This window comes from Dromiciops gliroides, chromosome 3 (assembly GCF_019393635.1).
Source record: "Dromiciops gliroides isolate mDroGli1 chromosome 3, mDroGli1.pri, whole genome shotgun sequence".
In the NCBI taxonomy this organism is placed as follows: domain Eukaryota; kingdom Metazoa; phylum Chordata; class Mammalia; order Microbiotheria; family Microbiotheriidae; genus Dromiciops; species Dromiciops gliroides.
The window spans coordinates 95,890,829-95,909,466 of NC_057863.1; the positions used below are offsets into that span (position 1 = coordinate 95,890,829).

General features: G+C 37.4%; 1 protein-coding gene across 5 annotated transcripts in view; it reads left to right on the top strand.

Moving 5' to 3' along the window:
• ELF1 (E74 like ETS transcription factor 1) overlaps positions 1-18,638 on the top strand; it is a 120,415-nt gene that overhangs the window by 59,989 nt on the left and 41,788 nt on the right. For 4 of the 5 annotated variants that reach the window (XM_043997883.1, XM_043997887.1, XM_043997885.1 and 1 more), the window contains one exon: positions 13,164-13,427. In XM_043997883.1, coding sequence (XP_043853818.1) covers positions 13,356-13,427 — 72 coding nt within the window. In that variant the 5' untranslated portion in view covers positions 13,164-13,355. Of the gene's footprint in view, positions 1-12,590; positions 12,634-13,163; positions 13,428-18,638 lie in introns of those variants that run through there. The other variant, XM_043997886.1, reaches the window with a different exon arrangement.

Here is an 18,638-nt window from a genome sequence, read left to right on the forward strand (position 1 = left end):
TAATTAATTGTCTTGTGACCTTGGGAGTAATTAGCTTCATCCTTCTGTGTTAGTGTCTCTCTCTGCAAAAATATGGTTGAAAATGACTTGTGCTGTTTTTTCCTCATGAGGATGTTGTCAGGATTAACTTAGAAAACAATATAGAAAGCCTTCTGCGTGCAGTAGAATAAAAGAAATACTGTATATAATTTGTGGGATTGTTTCTGCTGCTTGCATTTTTAGTCAGTATATTCATTTGAGGTGATTCCTTGGTTTTGCTTCTGACTTCCCATTTCTTTCATTCGCATATTCTAAATATATTGCTTATAAAGTTGCTAAGAATAATTTTCTGTCTCTTACTGGTTGTCTGAGTTGAGAGAATATCAGAGACCTTTCAGAGTTTCCTCATCTGTTAAATGAGGGTGTTGGAATATTCTTCAAAGTTTTATTAATTCTCTTTAAGTTTCAATATCGGCAAGCCAAGTCGTTAGAGGCTGACTCAATCATTTTGCCTTATCTGGAGTGTTCCAAAGTTTGCCTTAATTTATTGGGTTTATTGTTGAAAAGATCAAATGGAAAGGGTTTTTCATCAAGAAGTATCAGAAACTATTGTACATTGAAGAACACTCATATAGTGGAACAGTGTATTGGCCAAGTAATCCCATTTATAGCCCATTATAATGAGAAGTGTTATGAAGAACTTTCTAAGTTGGAAACTTTATTATTATTTTTTTTATGTGTAGTTTAGAAAATTGGGCAATCTGTCAGTGCACGTGGAGATTGTTTTAGAAAGTCTTGACACAGCAGATGCAAGAACTCTTAATGATTATCAGCTCTTCATAATCCACACCAGTGAAGAGGATCATGGCTGTTTAACATTATAAACCACAGATGATTTGTTTATCTCCATGGGGGATTGGAGCCTCATCTTCCATGGATGACTTTTTTTCTGATGGCGGGGAGTAGTTACCAGGTTTGAATTATTGACATTTTGGAGCAGTCTTGAAAATTATTGGGATTAAAAAAAAAGAAAGAAAGAAAATTATTGGGATTAAAATCTTTTATTTCTGACTACAGAAGAATATTTAGTCCATAAAAAATTGACTGTGTAAGTAGAGACTGTGACATTTTACAAATGTTTTATTGATGCTTTATAGAAATACCATTTCCCAATGCTTTCCTTCCAATAGAGTCTTCTGTAGCAAAAATGTACATTTAAGTAAAACAAGGTGACACACTGATCTTGTCTGAGAGCATATAACTGCTTTCCCATCTGTAGTCTCTTATCACCTCTGTCCTGAAAAAATGCAACTATGTCTGTTATCCGTGATCTGTGGTCAAGATTCCTCATTTCATGGTTGTTGAATTTTGACATCTTCAGACTTGTTTTCTTCCATGTTACTGTTTATATTTTCTAAATGGGCTTCATCGGATTCATTAGCCAGTCATTTTAGAGCTGGAATCGACTCCAGATATTGTGTAGTCCAGCCCCCTTATTTTTGTATATTATTACTTACCCTATACGTTGTTTGGTTATGTACTCTCCCTTCAAACTACTGTAGATAGAAAAGGCACTTCTAGCTTTGTTTTAAGCAAATGTGGGCTTTTATGTCAGTTTATTTTGACAAATTGTACAAAATTTTGGTGTAATTGTAATTCCTGCCTTTCCAAGACCTAGATTTCCTAGGAAATTTCCCTCCTTCCCCTTACCTGCCCAAACTCAGTTTCCTTTACTCGATCATCTTTTAAATCCTACCTATGTGTGGGTGTGCCCCAGGGACCCTGATCTGGGCCCTTTTTTATCTTCCTATGCTTTTAGGAATCTTATCTAGTCCCTTGGGCTCAGTTAGAATCACAAATTTAGAGCTGGAAGGGGAAATTAAGTAATTTAGCCCAACCCACTAATTTTACAAATGAAGAAATTTAGACCTAGAAAGTTTAAGGAATTTCCCCCAAGGTCACACCTGTGGCAAGTTGACCAGCTAGAATTCTAACCCAGAGCTCATGCCATGCAGCTGGAGCTCCCCCAGCCCCAAATAACCTATGGTTAGATGTAGTTCCACTTGAATGCCCCTTAGGCACCTCAGACTTATGTAAACCAAAGTTCATTATCTTCTACCTGAAACTTAGCCTTCTCACTAGTATTTGTTGTTGTTGAGAACCCAAGTTTGCTCCATTGTTATATCATCCTTCACTCATTGCTTTTACTAACTCCACTACATGCAGTTAGTTGCCAAGTCTGGTTACTTCTCTCTAAAACTTCTCTCACATATGTACTTTTTTCTCCTTTCTCATGGCCTCCACCTTGGTTCAGCCTTTCATCAGACCTTACCTGCACTACTGAAATAGACCCCGTAATAGTCTTTCTGCCTTCAGTCTCTTTTTCCATTAGTCCAGTTGTATTTTTTAAAGTGCCCTCCATAATATCATATTCCAAGGGTATTTTTACAGGCTATTGACTCTCTTGCATAACTCTCATTTCTTTCTCTCCTCTCCTTCTCTCCTCTCTTCCTGCGGGGCAATGAGGGTTAAGCAAATTGCCCAGGGTCACACAGCTAGTAAGTGTCAAGTGTATGAGGCTGGATTTGAACTCAAGTCCTCCTGAGGCCAGGGCCGGTATTCTCATTTCATTTCCCAGTTTTCTTCTACCTCTCTTATTTCGTTTATAAAATTTTTTTTGAGCTCTTCTAAGAGGACTTTTTGGTCTTTAGAGCAATTCCTCTTTTCCTTTAAGGCTTCACATACAGGCATTTTGACATTGTTGTCCTCTGAGTTTGTTTTGGTCCTCCCTGTTTGCCAAAGTCAATTGAAATTCCTAAAGCCCAGGTATGACCTTGTTACTCCCTGATCAAGAGGGTACAATGAACTCAGGTCCTCTCCTCAGCAAGTTGATTTCCCTTTCCTCATGAGTAGTCGCTCTGGTTTTATGACACGGTTTTCTCTTGGCTCTCCTCTTATCTGTTTGCTCATTTTTAGTCTCCTTTGCTGGATGATCATCCGTATCCTGCCCCCATAAACGTGGATATATATTAAGGCTTTCTCATAGGTTCTCTTCTTTGTATTCTTTCAATGATCTTATCATGTTATATTGGATTAAATATAATATTTATTCAGACAACTCCCAGATCTATATTACCGGCATTAATGGGTTCTAGTCATATAACCAACTGCCTCCTTGACATTTTGGACTGGATATCCATCCCATAGATATCTCATTCAACATGTTGAAAGCTGAAATGCTGATCTTTCCAATTTCCCTGTTTTCTATTGAGAATACCTTTCTACCCAGGTTCTCAACTGTGGTATAATCCTAATATTCTCACACTCATCCAACCCCATGTATCCAATCAGTTGCCAGATCTTGTTGTTCTGCCTTCACAGCATTTCTCTTATCTGTCCTCTTCACTCAACACAGCTACTAATGCTTTCATCACCTCTTGCCTGGACTTTTGCAGTAGCTTTCCAATTGCACTCACCACTTTCTGACCATCTCCATGCCACAGTGCCTTGTAGCTCTTGTCTCCTTTTCTATTTCCTTCCCTGGGAGACTCTTTATTGGTGATCCTTTACCTTATCTAGTAATAGGATTGGATTCTCTCCTAACGCACATACGTATTATTAGTTTGGGTCCCCAGAGTTCAACTGGCTTCATCTTTTCTTCAGAATTCTAGGAGTACTCCTGAGGGCTTGTGGGATTTTTCTGATGCTCAGACATTTGCTATTGTGGTTCTCCTCCTATGCCAGTAGGCAGTGCTTACTCTCCCAGTATCTCTTCAATGTCATTTAACAAGTTGATATTTCCTTCTGATCATTGATGAGCGATTAAAACCAACTAGCTTTTGCAAAGGGATGAAAAGATGTAGCAAGAAATAAAGTGAAAAACATCCACTTGAAGCAGGGCATGCATACTCTTTCTTGCATGGCTGTACTTTGTCCTATACCATCTTTTTCTTTTCTTTTCTTTTTTTTTTTTGCGGGGCAATGGGGGTTAAGTGACTTGCCCAGGTCACACAGCTTTCCTATACCATCAGGATCCCTGAGAAGAGTGGAATCAAAATGGCAGCTACAAAATATTTCCACTATTGAGGGCTTTTCTCAAAATTATGTGTGAAATCCTGACTTGTCGGTGAAAATATTATGGAACATTTGATTTCATTGGCTTACTCCTTTCACAGGTGCATTGCAGACCACAACCAATCCATGTTTTTTTCATCGTAGGTGATTCTTGCTCATATTTTTCTGACATCCTCCATAGAGGTACAATAAGTATATTGGAGCCTTTTTTTTTCCTATTTTTTGCAATATTTTGTTAATAGAAGTGTAACTTGGCTCTGTTATTCCTCGTATGAACTGCTCATGTTACATTGTGCTTCTTTCCTGTATGATATTGCTTATATCACTGTGCACAAGTCATTCTTTTCTTTTTTCCTTTCTTTCTTTTTTGCGCAGGGCAAATGAGGGAGGGTTAAGTGATTTGCCCAGGGTCACACTGCTAGTAAGTGTCAGGTGTCTGAGGCTGGATTTGAACTCAGGTCCTCCTGAATCCAGAGCTGGTGCATGGTATTTTTTCTGTTATCATTATTACTTTTCCCATCCGTTCACTGTGCAAAGTTTAATTAAACATAACTCTCCAGCAAAATGACTGTCAACTCTACGTTTATAGTTCATCATATCTCTGAGGAAGGTAGCATAGTAATACACTCATTGCATTCATCTACCACAAATTCTTTACAGAATCTCTGATCATCATCTACATTTTCCAGTTCTTTGCTACTATGAAAAGAGGTGCTGTAAATATTTTACTCTTTATGGGGCCTTTAAAAAAAAACAATGTTGGAGAGGATGTGGGAAAAGCTGGGACACTAATCTACTGTTGGTGGAGTTGTGAAAAGATCCTACCATTCTGGAAAGCAATTTGGAACTATGCCCGAAAGGCTATAGAAGTGTGGATATAAGGTTTATATCCCAAAGACATCCCCCCAAAAGAGAAAAAGACCTATTTGTACAAAAAATATTTATAGCAGCTCTTTTTGTGGTGACTAAAAATTGGAAATCAAAGGAAAACCCATCAATTAGGGAAGGGCTAAACAAGCTATGGTATATGATGGTGATGGAATATTATTGTGCTATAAGAAATGACAAGCAGGATGATTTCAGAAAGGCCTGGAAAGACTTGTATGAACTAATGTATAGTGAAGTAAGCAGAACCAAGAGAACATTGTGCACAGAGACAGCAACATTTTTTGAAGAATTGTGAATGACAACTATTATCAACAAGTTGATGATCCAAGATAATCCCAAAGGACTATTGATGAAACATACTATCCACTTCCAAAGAAAGAACTGATATTGAACACAAACTGAAGCATGCTATTTTTCACTTTCTTTCATTTTTTTTCCTTTTAATCAAGTTTTCTTGTACAAAATAACTAATATCTTAATGTTTTATATAATTGCACATGTATAACCCGTATCTGATTGCATACTGCCTCAGGGAGGGGGGAAGGGAAGGAAGAGGGGGAGAAAATTTGGAACTCAAAAGTATAAATAAAAATATTTATTACAAGTAAAATCCCCCAAACAAACCATTGACCTCTTTTGGTTATTTCCCTAGCACTGGGATCTCTGGGTAAAAACATAGGGACAAATTACTTTCTAGAACGGAATGCAGAAGGAGTACAATGAGATTGTAGTGTCCTATGATTTGTATCAGTATAGGATCACTGGTGAAATAGTGGCGTTACAAAGATGTGCTTCTGCAGTCTATGAATCTGAGACCTCGTCAGTGAAATATAACTAGCTGATTGAAATACATACTATATAGGGAGCACTCTGAGCCTATAAGAAAAGTCATAATTTAAAAAAAAAGTTTTCAAAAGGATTCACATTTGATGGGATTCATTTATTATTTAATTTTCATTTGTGAGTCAGTATTATTTAACTTTTCTTTCTGCCATCCTGCAGTTAATTTTTGATATTTGTGTCTCTGACTTTTTGCGTCTCTACTGAAATCTGTGACATACTATTCTATTTTGGGGCAGCTAGGTGGCACAGTGCATAGATTGCTGAGCCTGGAGTTAGGAAAACTCATCTAACTGAATTCAGATTTGGCCCCAGACACTTACTAGCTGTGTGACTTTTGGCAAGTCACTTAACCCTCTTTGCCTCAGTTTCCTCATCTATAAAATGAACTGGAGAATGTAATGGCAAACCACTCCAGTATTTCTGCCTTCACCCCCCCCCCCAAAAAAGCCCCCCACAAACAAACAAAAACAATAACAAAACAAAACCTAATGGGATCACCGAGAGTCAGTTATGACTGAAAACAGCCAAACAACAACAAATTCTTCTACTTTAATTTTCTGAGGAATGTATCTGAGAATGTTAAAAATAAAAAAAGAATTATCAAACTTATTTTATTAGAACAATTGTCTGTGTATAAGCTATGTGATTTATGGTCACTGACAGCTTTAAATATTTTATTCTCTGGAAGCAATATCTTAGAAGTCCTGAGTCTTGAGACATTCAAAGGGTTAATTCAGCCAGTTCATTATTTCATGGCAGTTAGTGCCATCTGCTCTCTGCCAGGATTAAGGGAATCTTGTGGTAGAGTTGTACTGGTAAACAAAAAAGGGAAGTGTGACTCAGATTATCTGAGTATGGGGGTCAAGACTCAAGCAGCTTCTAATGTACAACTTTTTTTTGGGTATTTGGTGTGTGCCCCCTTCTTTGTGGGTTTTGGGCATAGTGGGGCTCTTTGGCTGAGCCAGCTGTGCCTATGACTAAGTTTCAGGTAGCCCATCTGCCTTACTTTTGCCACAGAAGCAGGATGATTACTTCCTGTATGAATTTTAGACCCCTTTCTTTTTTTTCTTGAGCTGGTAGCCCAGCAACTGCAATCAGGGAGCTTCCTGGAGGGGTGATCATAGCTGTTCCTAGTGACAGTTTGCTGTTATCTGTCCTTCACAGTTCTGATTTCTAACTGGAACAAGCTATTAGTCACATTCTTTAGGGTCACCTAGATGTGACTTTATTATTTTTGTTTTGTTTGGGAGAAGTCCCTGCTCCAAGCCACCTTAAGGTTTAGGACCATAGCCCTGACCTAGGTGAAGTGTTCTTCCCATGGGAAAGCCTCTAGCTCCTATCTTTGACTTTATAAAGATATACAAAAAATGTTCCTGTGTATGGCTAGTAAGAGAACCCTCTCATCTGCTCCTTTTTCTCCCTTGAGTCTTTTGAAGCAATGTGGTTACTTGTAAACTGTGAATATTCATTGCTATATGAGGTAAATGTTTTTCCTGATTATTTTCCTGATGTATTTTGAGCTTTGGCAATCATTCAAGAATCATTGAAGTGGCTGCTCTGGGTAGACACTGGACTATTTATACCCGGGGATATAAAGACAAAAGTGAAACCATTCTGGATTTTGAAGACTTTTACCATCTATTTGGCAACACAACCTGTACCTGTATAGGCATATACAGAACATAGACAAGACAGACTCTAGTTAATGTTGGTGGGAAAGCAGTTGGAGATGGGGGAGGAGTAAAGAGGGAGTAAAGCCAGTGCAAAGTCATGAAAGCAGGAGATGAAACTGAAGAGTATATATTAGATCCTATAGGGAGCCACTGAAGTTTGTTGAGTAAGAGATTTGCATGGTAGGACATGCCCTCTGAGAAAAATCACTTTGGCAACTAGATTGTAGTGTGACAGCTGAATTAACATATGAGAGACTTGAAGCAGATACCAATTAGGAGGCCATTGGTTTTTGATCAATTAATTTATTTTTAACTTCTTTAAAAATTAGTTCAAAACCTCTCCATCTCTTCAGTCAAGTGGTTATTTTTATTTTTTAACGGAACTGTTTATTTTTAAATTTTTAACATTTAAAAAAATTCTGAGTTCCAAATTCTTTCCTTTCTTTTTCAGCCTCTCCCCCACCCTCCATTGAGAGGCAAGACGTATGATACTCATTTATACATATGAAACCATGAAAAACATTTCCAATTAGCCATGTTGGACAAAAAAAAGGGCAAAAAATAAAGTAAAAAAAAATATGCTTCAGTCTGTGCTCAGAGTTCATCAAGTCTCTTTGGAGGTGGATAGCATTTTTCATCATCCTTTGGAATTGTCTTGGACCCCCTGTATTGATTAGAGTCTTTTAACTGCTAATCATTTTTACAATATTAATTGTGTACAGTGTTCTTCTGGTTCTGCTCACTTCACTTTGCATCATTTCATCTAAGGCTTCTCAGGTTTTTCTGAAACCATCCCCCTCATCATTTCTTATAACACAATTAAATTCCCTCACAATCAAATACCACAATTAGTTCAGTCATTCCCCAATTGATAGACATCTCAATGTCCAGTTTTTCACCACTACAAAAAGAGCTGCTGTAAACAGGTTTTTTTTTGTACATACAGGTTAGCTAATCTGATAGTTATGAGTTGGTACTTGAGTTGTTTTAATTTGCATTTCTCTATGATTTAGAGCACTTTTTCATTTGACTTGTTAATTTTGATTTCTTCTTAAAACTGCTTGTTCATGTTCTTTGACCATTTACCAGTTGGGGAATGGCAGCTATTTTTATAAATGTGATTCAGTTCCCTTTTTGTGCTTTTCTTTAGACCTGCATTTGAATGTCATATTTCATTCATCTCTAGTCTTCCCCTTAGGAGTGCTTGAACGTCTTCTATTTCATTAAATATCTTTTTTTTTTCTCTCTCTCAAAGATTATACTTAGTTTTACTGAGTAGATTATTCTTGGCTGTAATCCTAGCTCCTTTGCCTCCTAGAAAATTATAATCTAATTCCTCCACTCCTTTATCGAAATAGCTGCTAAACCTTGTGCTTTTTTTCAGAGCTAGTTCTGGGGGTTGGAAGTTTTCAGTGCTTCCAAGGTGGTGATCTGGAAAGAGGGATGGTCATTGCTTTCCTGGTCTGTCCCCTAGTCTTTACCCAGGAAGGGTCCCTGCTCCCTTGCAACCACAAGCTTTCCTTTCTGTCCTGGAACTGCAAATGGGAATTGGGTATGGACAATGGGATTACCAAACAGCCCCTCTCTGTGGCCAGTGGGCACACAGGGAGTCCCCATAATCTCTTTCTGATCAGTTAGTTGTCTGATCCCCTTACCATCTCTCAGCTGCGAGTTCTCGAAGCTGCTGTTTGCTGCTGTCCTCTTCTCCATTTCCAAGGCCCACAGCTGGTGTTGCCACCATGTGGGCTCAGGACCAGCCTTCACCCCAGTGTCATTGACCTCTTCTTTTGTTTTTGCGGGGCAATGGGGGTTAAGTGACTTGCCCAGGGTCACACAGCTAGTAAGTGTCAAGTGTCTGAGACTGGATTTGAACTCAGGTCCTCCTGAATCCAGGGCCAGTGCTTTATCCACTGCGCCACCTAGCTGCCCCTCATTGACCTCTTCTTTTGACCTTCTAAGTTGTCTTTTGCTAGAAAAATGACTCACCCTGACCTTTATTTGATGTTGCTGCTCCACAATTGAGGCATTTTCTGAGAAGTGGTTTGGAGGGGAATGCTGGGAGAGCTTGGTTGGGTTGCTGCCTCTACTCCAGCATCTTGGCTCTGCCCTCCTAGGAGGATATTGTAATAATCCAGGTGAAAATGCCCAGCAGAGAACAGAAGAAAGGTCAGTGGGAAATACAAGCAAGTGAGACACCTTTGAAATTTGATATGTACTTGGTATATAGAATTTGATACATACATATTTGAAAGGAGAAGCACATTGTACAAAGTTCAGATTTGTGTCTGCCATAAAATTGTTTTCTGTTCTGCATTGTATGGCATACTGATCTTATTTGGTATTTGTTAAGTCTAAAATAAAATAAAAGTTTTAAAAATAGTCCAATTGAGGTGACAAAGGCCCAAACTGTGGTGTCAGTATGAATGATGGGGAGGGGATGTTGTGTTTAAGAGAGTGTAGAAATAGGATCAACAAAATTTGACACCTGATTGGGTCTATGTGTTCGTATTCATATGTGTGTGTGTGTGTGTGTGTATGTATGTGTACATATATCTGTATATGTGTTCAGGAATAATTAGGAGTTTAGGATGACCGAGGTTACAAACCTGTGTGACTGGAAGGATGGTGGTGGCTTCACCAGAATTAGTGATGTTTAGAAGAAAACTGGGTTTGGGGGAACAGTCATAAATTTTCTTTTGGATGTGTTGGAATTTGAGATGTCTATGGTACCTCAAGTATGAAATGTCCAGTAAGCTGTTGGTCAATCAGGACTGGAAGTTAGGAGGGCTGGGCATATAAATCTGAGAGTCAATAGTATAGAAATGATAAATACATGTGAACTGAAGAAGGGACCAAGTTCAGACAGTGTTGAATGTTTTGAGAGAGAGAGAAGAGCAGAGGATTTTTTAGTATATCCATAATAAGGGGTTGAGATAATGATACTGAGGTCACCAAGAGAGCATTATCTGGAAAACCTGAAGAGGAGAGAGTCAACAGTGTTAAATGTTGTTGCAGAGGATAAGAAAAATGAGGGACTTGGACAGAAAATGCCACAGATTTGGCAGTTAAGACATTTGTCATAATTTGAGTTCCTGATTTCCGAGCTGTAGGGGTTTAAGGCTATGGCTCAGAGACACCATGCTGCCAAAAGGGAGGATGAACTTGTTGGGGTCAAAAATGGAGCAAGTCAGCCCCTATACTACATGAGAGGTCACTGCCATTCTAGCCTGGGTGAGAGAGAAACCCAGTCTCAAAATATTTTTTTTAACAAGTGTTTTGTAGTTTAATTTATGCAATTCTGAATGCATCTTGTTGACTACCAGATATTTTCATCTTTTTTTTTTTGGGGGGGTGAGGCAATTGGGGTTAAGTGACTTGCCCAGGGCCACACAGTTTGTAAGTTGTGAAGTGTCTGAGGCCGGATTTGAACTCAGGTCCTTCTGACTCCAGGGCTAACCACTGCACCACCTAGCTGCCCCAATTTTAATCTTTTTTTTTTGGTGAATATTTCTTTCCTTTCTTTCTTTCTTTCTTTCTTTCTTTCTTTCTTTCTTTCTTTCTTTCTTTCTTTCTTTCTTTCTTTCTTTCTTTCTTTCTTTCTTTCTTTCTTTCTTTCTTTCTTTCGCGGGGCAATGAGAGTTAAGTGACTTGCCCAGGGTCACCCAGCTAGTAAGTGTCTGAGGTCGGATTTGAACCTAGGTCCTCCTGACTCCAGGGCCAGTGCTTTATCCACTACGCCACCTAGCTGCCCCCATTGGTGAACATTTCAAGTGAAAATTCTCTATAAAAATTTCTCCTGATTTTTGTTACAGTTATGTATAGAAATATGAATCTTTTCTGTGGATTTATTTTTTGCTTTGTGGCTTTTTTCATTGAAGTTATTCTTTACTAGACTTTGTTTACATTCTATACTCCCAGAAAACTGCTAGCTATTTCTCCATTTTGTTCTGTCTTCTGTTGCCTCTCTGTGTTTGTGCAGGCTGTCTCTCATGCCCTCAGGGAACTTACGCTCTATTCTGAAGACAACATGCTTATGAACATAGTGCTTGTCCCCTGTGCATATAGCTTATTCACTAATTTCATTGTAAGCTCTTTACAATAGGGATAGTACATCTTTCATTTCTGTGTCTCTAGTGCCCAGTCACATTGTAATCTATACTGGTGTTTGTTGAATGCATTTTAAAAAATAGTTGTAAAAGCTTTACTTATATATAACCTGATTTTACAAGTAACTTGTTCAGTTTTTGTGTTACTTATGTGTGCCATTTGAAATTCCATGTCACACTATTCTCTTGGTTTTTCTATAATTACATACATATTTCCAAAGAATAATTCCTCAGATTTATCCCCTCTACCTCCAACTTGCCTAGAATTTTTAAGAAACTTTTAGTGTTAAAAATATTGGAAATCTTCAGTATCACAACCCAGTGTAGGAAATAGTAATATTTAAGTGAATTCTTTCCCATCTCTTATTTTGTTTTAAATGCCAATTGGGGAATTCCACGTCTCTATTGATCTCTAAATGTTCAGAAATAGATGAAATGAACTTTACTTAAGTTGGAAACAGGGTATATGACCTGGCACGACTTAGCTAGTTTTTAAGAAAATTTTGAGGGCAACTAACTCATCACATTAACTTGTGTTTCTAGGTCTCTGCCTTCTTTAAAAACAATTAAAGAAATAACGACCATCCTTTCTGTCCTTTGGCTGATCTGGTATCCCATTCAGTACTAACATTTGAAATACCACATAAAATCATTAAATGTTAATGCATTCTAATTTTCATGTTGCTTATTTCATGTTGTTTTATGGTCAACAATACGATTTATTTTAAAATCTTTTCCCCCTTTATAAACACAGAGGTGGGTTTTAGAAACATATACCATTTTCTGTGAACTATTTTAGTTCTTGAGTTGCCTTTCTGTCTTTTTTCTTATTATAATGTGCAGTTCTTTGCATGTTCTAATTTGCCATGACGTGGTCAGTGCTGTTTCCTTCCTGTTGCTTGCAAGCCTGTGCTGGAGATAAGGGTACATTTCAGTACATTTAAAAAAAAAAAAAACCATTGAAGATCAGAAAAACAGTGTAACTCGTTTTTAAACCATTTTGTATCTCAGAAGATTTTTTTTTAAGGGCCTGAAGTTCTTTTTGTCTTCTGCTTATTTACAGAAATAAGGTAAAGACAATTTAAATATATAGAATGGAACCAGAGAACATGAAATAAAAATGATTATAACTAAAGAGCAGGCTGAGCCAGGGATGTTCTTACTGGGCATTTCTGCTAAGGGGAAAGAAATATACTCAGACAACTTTTCTGTAGGTAACTGACCTGGTTGGTAGAAATGAGGTAGGAGGCATAAATTGATTTTGTCTGATGTTGCCTTTATACTAATTATATATTTGCTAATCATAAATATTTAAAAATTGAAATATTCCAGATATAAAGAAATTTTGGGGAAATGTTTATAAAAACCAAACTAATATAATGTTAGCCCAGCCTTCAACAAGAATTGATTGACTTGATCATGGCTTTCTATCTAGAAGGCACCTCAGAGACTAGCTAGTCCAAGTCCCTCGTTATGTCTGATCCTTTTAATTGCTAGGTGCCCCTAGAATTGATATAGCTTTTTTTTTCCCCCGGATATGACCTGTTCTTGCTGTGTTACAAGTGGAAGCTAACCAAGTGACTTTTGTTTTTGTTTTCAGGGGAAGACATATAAATGAAGAAAAATAAGTCAATAGAAGGTTTCCTTTGTATAAATTAAAACACTGGAAAACCAAGAAAATTTATGTGTTTTTGACACCTGTGATTTGGACTGCAAGTTGAATACTGGAATCTTCCATCTGATACTTGAATCTGAAGTTTTTCTCATGAAGCATTAAAGAGAATTCCTTATTATGGCTGCTGTTGTACAACAGAACGATCTAGTCTTTGAATTTGCCAGTAACGTCATGGAGGATGAACAACAGGTATGAGAGATGAAGGAAATTATATTTCAGTATCTTTGTCTTCTCTGTTAACATCTTGAAAGTTTTTGAATGAGAAATTTAAAATATCATGGTTTAAAAACATAAAAACAGCAAGTTCATTTATCAACAAAAGTGAAACTAAAGAGTTTAGAGTCTGAATTCATGTTTTGAACATTATTTGGATTCCAAGTTATTATTGTCTTCTGACATGGGTCATGGGCAGCTGAATTAACTTCCTGCCTTAAGTTACCCATTTTCAGGGTTTTGGGTGACATTTTATGGTGATTTGAAGACTTCGGCATACATGCTGAGTAATAAAGTGTTACTTTACAAAATACATGTCAGTAAGGTTTTAAAAAAAAAAATTGTGAACTTCTCTGTTGCTTGTGACCTGTGGGAGTAATACAGTAACAACTTATAAATATAAATCAGTTCTGATAAGTTTCTTATAATTGTGTTCTATTTTATAATGTTTATTAAAAATAGGCTGTTAAAAACAATGTCCCATAATATAATTAAAGGAGGAATCTATGTGCCTTTTGGCAAGCCATTCAGTAATTTCTCTGTGCTTCAGTTTCCTCATTTGTAAAATGAGGGGGTTGAACTTGATTTCAAAGATTCCTTCTAGTTCTCACATGATTTTGGTACTTTCATTGGGGACTTATAAAATGCACTATGTGCCTAAAAAAAGTTGTTGACTTTTCTAAAAGACACTGAGTATTGAGTCAACAACACTTGTGAGCCATGCCTCCTTCCCCTTTCCCCCACCCCAGAATATTAATGTATTGAATATGCTTTTCTTTTGCATCTTTTTAAAAAATCCTGATTTTTGGAGGATTTGAATTATATTTGAATCTTCTTACCCTTGTTCTACCTGAACTTTTCATATTCACCTCACTTCTGTGGTAGGAGCTGGTTTTTCATTTTTCTCTTTCTATTGCCATTATCCGACGCAATGCCTTGCATATAGTCAACACTTAATCAGTTTGAATTCACTGTTTTGTGTATGTTGGTGGAAAGCCGTGGTATTTGAAAAGAGTTTTGTAGAAAGGGAAGTTGGTTGGTGGGGATAGAATTATATAGAACTTTGAGGTTCAGGGATCAGCTCCTATTTTTTACAGATTATGAAGCATAATTAGAAAGAATTGGTGGTGTCACTGGACTGTACAAGGAGTAATTAATTGTGGCAGAATCAGGAAAAGGAAGCCCATTGGCAAAAGTCTCATTAGCCCTTTAAGGACTTGACAAGGATAAGGCAGTCTTGCCAAGATCATGGTTATTACATTATAAAGTATATATTCAAGAGTAAGTGAACCATGTTATATCAGGCTTTTATTTTCATAGAAGGGATTCATAGGACCTAATGCTTTTATCATCCCCATTTATTTTTTTCCCCATCCCCATTTATTTTATTATTTATTTATTAATTGGGGGGGGGGCAACAAGGGTTAAGTGACTTGCCCAGGGTCACACAGCTAGTAGGTGTCAAGTGTCCGAGGCTGGATTTGAACTCAGGTCCTCCTGAATCCAAGGCCAGTGCTTTATCCACTGCACCATCTAGCTGCCCTCCATCCCCATTTATTTTTGAACTTTTTAGTTATCATGTAAGAAGTTCAGAGGTAGTTTCAATTGTGCCCCGATCCTATGAATAAATCTCCTTTTAGGTAACGTTGAGGTACAAAGTAGTAAAAATAAGCAAAGTAGCTAAATTTTCTTGTGCTTGGACAAGTTGAAAGCTTTTTGAGAGTTGATGATTAAGCCTTAATCTAGAAAAAAAATTGAAAGTGTGCATTAGTGGGGGAAGAGGCAATTGGAGAATACAGAATAAAGTGTAAGGGTTGTAGCCTTGTCTTAAAATTTAGAACAGATATTTAGTAAATGCCTATGTGTAGAACACTGTGCTAGAAGATAGAAGGTTTGGATAAGTCAGCCTCCATGGACTTTTAGGAGAACATTGTTAGTATGAGTATGTGTGAGGTATTTTGTGTACTTACCTCACAAGGAACATCATCGTATTGTATTTGGAGTCTAAGGACCCAGGATCTGGTTCTGCCACTTACTACCCGTGCCAACTTGGGCCATTCCCTTACCCTTTTTGGGCTTCAGCTACTCAATCTGTAAAATGAAGGAGTTGGACTAAGTGCTATTAAAGGTTGCTTCCAGATGGGGGAAGGGAACAGGCAGGTACTGTGCTAAGTGCTTTACAAATATCATATGATTAGTGATTTAAATCTATGGCCTAGACGTATACATGTGATCTCAGATAAAATGTTTGACAGATTTAAGTTGAACTAAGTGCCAAAAGCAACATTAACATGCTATTGGAAGTCTTCTGGAAGAAAATTTTTAAGCTCTAAAATTTACTTCAGAAAATTGGTACTAACTGCTCACTATAAGACTGGTTTAATGAGAACTTATTGCTTCACAGCTTTATCTTTCTAGGATGATATCCAAAAGAGCTCTGCTTAAAATTGAGTGCTTTACAAAACATGCACATGCACATGCTCAGCAACAGTGTGGTTGACTGGGTTTTGTGGCGTTTCATAATTTTATTTATATATATTTTGTTTTTATTTAGTTTTTTCAGTCTTGTCCGACCTTTCATGACTCCATTTGGAGTTTTCTTGGCAAAGGTACTAGACTGGTTTGCCATTTCCTTCTCCAGCTCATTTTACAGAAGAGGAAAATGAGGTTAAGTGACTTGCCCAGGGTCACACAGCTAGTAAGTGTCAGGTCAAATTTGAACTTGTGTCTTCCTGATTGGAGGCCCAACTTAATCCACTGTGCTGTCTGATAAGATATATAAAGTCAGACATTGCATCAGTGAATATGATGTTCTAGTAAAAAAATTTTTTTGATAACATAATAATGGGGACATATAGAATTATAAAACCGATGACCAAATGGGTAAAACATTCTTTTGGGAGGGGGAAGCTTGGTGGAGTTAACAACTATCCCTGGACCAAGATACAGTCAATTTATGTTTTAGTCTTGGCATTTCACTTATTAGTTGTATGGCCTTAAGAAAATCATGTAACCTTTTTTGAGCCTGAGTTTTCTGTGATAAATTATATAATTACATTATATATCTAGTTAATTTTTTATTTTTTGCATAGAATTCTATCTGTAGCATAATATAGATCCTGGGTTTGAGAGGGTAGGAGGCTTAACCAAGGTGTTACCCAAGCCATTTGAATTGGAGAGTAGTATCCTTGCTAATATGCACATAGGCATGTTTATACATGCTGTAAGATACCTCTTTATACCACTTCTCCTTTTGCATAACTAAAGAGGAACCAACTTGAGTGACTTCAGAGGGCAGAGAACAGAAGTGGTTCTTCTCATTACTCTGTACTCTGAAGCCAGAGTATGGGCCCAGGGGTAGCTTAATTTTCTAAACTAAAAATTTGAACATAGGATCTCACAAAGGCATTTTCTCTCATTATATTATCTTGCATTGAAGCATATTAGTTTTGAAATTAGGACTAGATTTCTGGGATTCTTTGGTATTCTTTGATGTTCAAGGACCCCTGAAGAAGAGACATGGGATGATAATGTTGAAAACGACACAAGAGTCTTCAGACATGGAGGAAGGAACGCCCAATTTTATTGGGGAATAATTTGTTTTCTAACCTGTGACTACAAGGATTCATGTTAAAGATTAAAATGTAAGCAAGATAAAAGAAAAATGAACATTGATGCTGTTAATAGATACTGAAAAGTTAGCAAATTACAAATTGGTTGGAGTGAGGGTTGTTAAGGGCTAAAATTCTAGCTAAACTGTCTAAAATATCTAATGAGTGGTCGCCAATAGAAGCTTTAGCAAGAGTGTTAGACTTTTAAGCATTTATTAAGGAGAATAAGAATTTGGTAAAGAGAGAGAAAAAGGCCTAGATTCCTATCTATTAAAGGGAGAGCACATTTCTAGCTCCGCTCTCCACCAGAGTCCAAAGGAAAGAGAGCGAGACTGAGTGCCAGTCTCTTCCTTCCTCCTCCCACTAGCCCGCGTCACTTCCTGACGCCAAAGAAAAGACTCCTGGTCTTGCCCTCAAAGACCTTCACTTCATGGGCGGAACTCTTCTACAGTAAGTCTCCAGCAGGTGGCGTCATTCCAATCATTACAGGGTCAAGGGGAGAAACATAACTGTTTGGTTTGGCTGTGTAAAAGTTATGGTAATTATGACTTTATGTGATCTATTTAACCACTTATTTTTTTTACATAATTATCATCTAGCAAATAGTAATGAAGCATATAAATATATCATTTTCTTGTAAGTTTTATTTGATCACAGCATTTAACTACATTTGTGCCCGGTCTTGATAATTAGTTCATGGTAGTCTTTACTTTAACTTCCTCATAATTCATTTAGATGAAAGCACAGTGTGCAACAATTGAAAGGCATCTTATTTATTGTTAATTGGTTGACCCTGAGGTAGTACAGTTGGCTGTAATAACGATATCCTGCTTTTTGGAGATAGGATGCTATTGACTCTCCATCATTTGGTTTAGTGGTGCTGAAAATATTTGTATTGACTCATTTGCAGGTGACAAGTCACACAGTATTTAAAAAACAGATGGTTAGGGTTAAGGGTTCCATCTGTGACCCATGACCAGAACAAATCTAATGGGCTCATGTTGGGGGTTGAGCCTCATGATATTGATATCATTGCTATTCTCTCTTAACCTAAGGTTGTTGCCTTTTAAAAATGTAAGGAATGGGGGCAGCTAGGTGGTGCAGTGGATAGAGCACAGGCCCTGGAGTCAGTAGTACCTGAGTTCAAATCCATTCTCAGACACTTAACACTTATTAGCTGTGTGACCCTGGGCAAGTCACTTAACCCCAATTGCCTCACTAAAAAAAAAAAAAGTAAGGAATGCTCTTTAAAAGCATGAATCTAAATGTCTTTTTAATTGCTTGGAGAAAATTTTTTCTTATTTCAGGGCATGTGATGTGAAGAAATTTTCTGTTTTCTAAAATTGCAGGTGTTTGTAAAAAAGTAGTCTGGATAATAACAATACCTATCTCACAAGGTGGTTGTGAGGATCAAATGAGGCAACATGGAAAGCCCTTTGCAAACCTTTAAGTGCTATATAAATGCTGCTGTTTCTCCAAATCCACTCCTCTTCACAAACTCCTTATTTCTCTTTAAGACACTAACATCCTCCCACTCACCTAGATTCTTTAATCTCTATGTCATCCTCTACTCCTA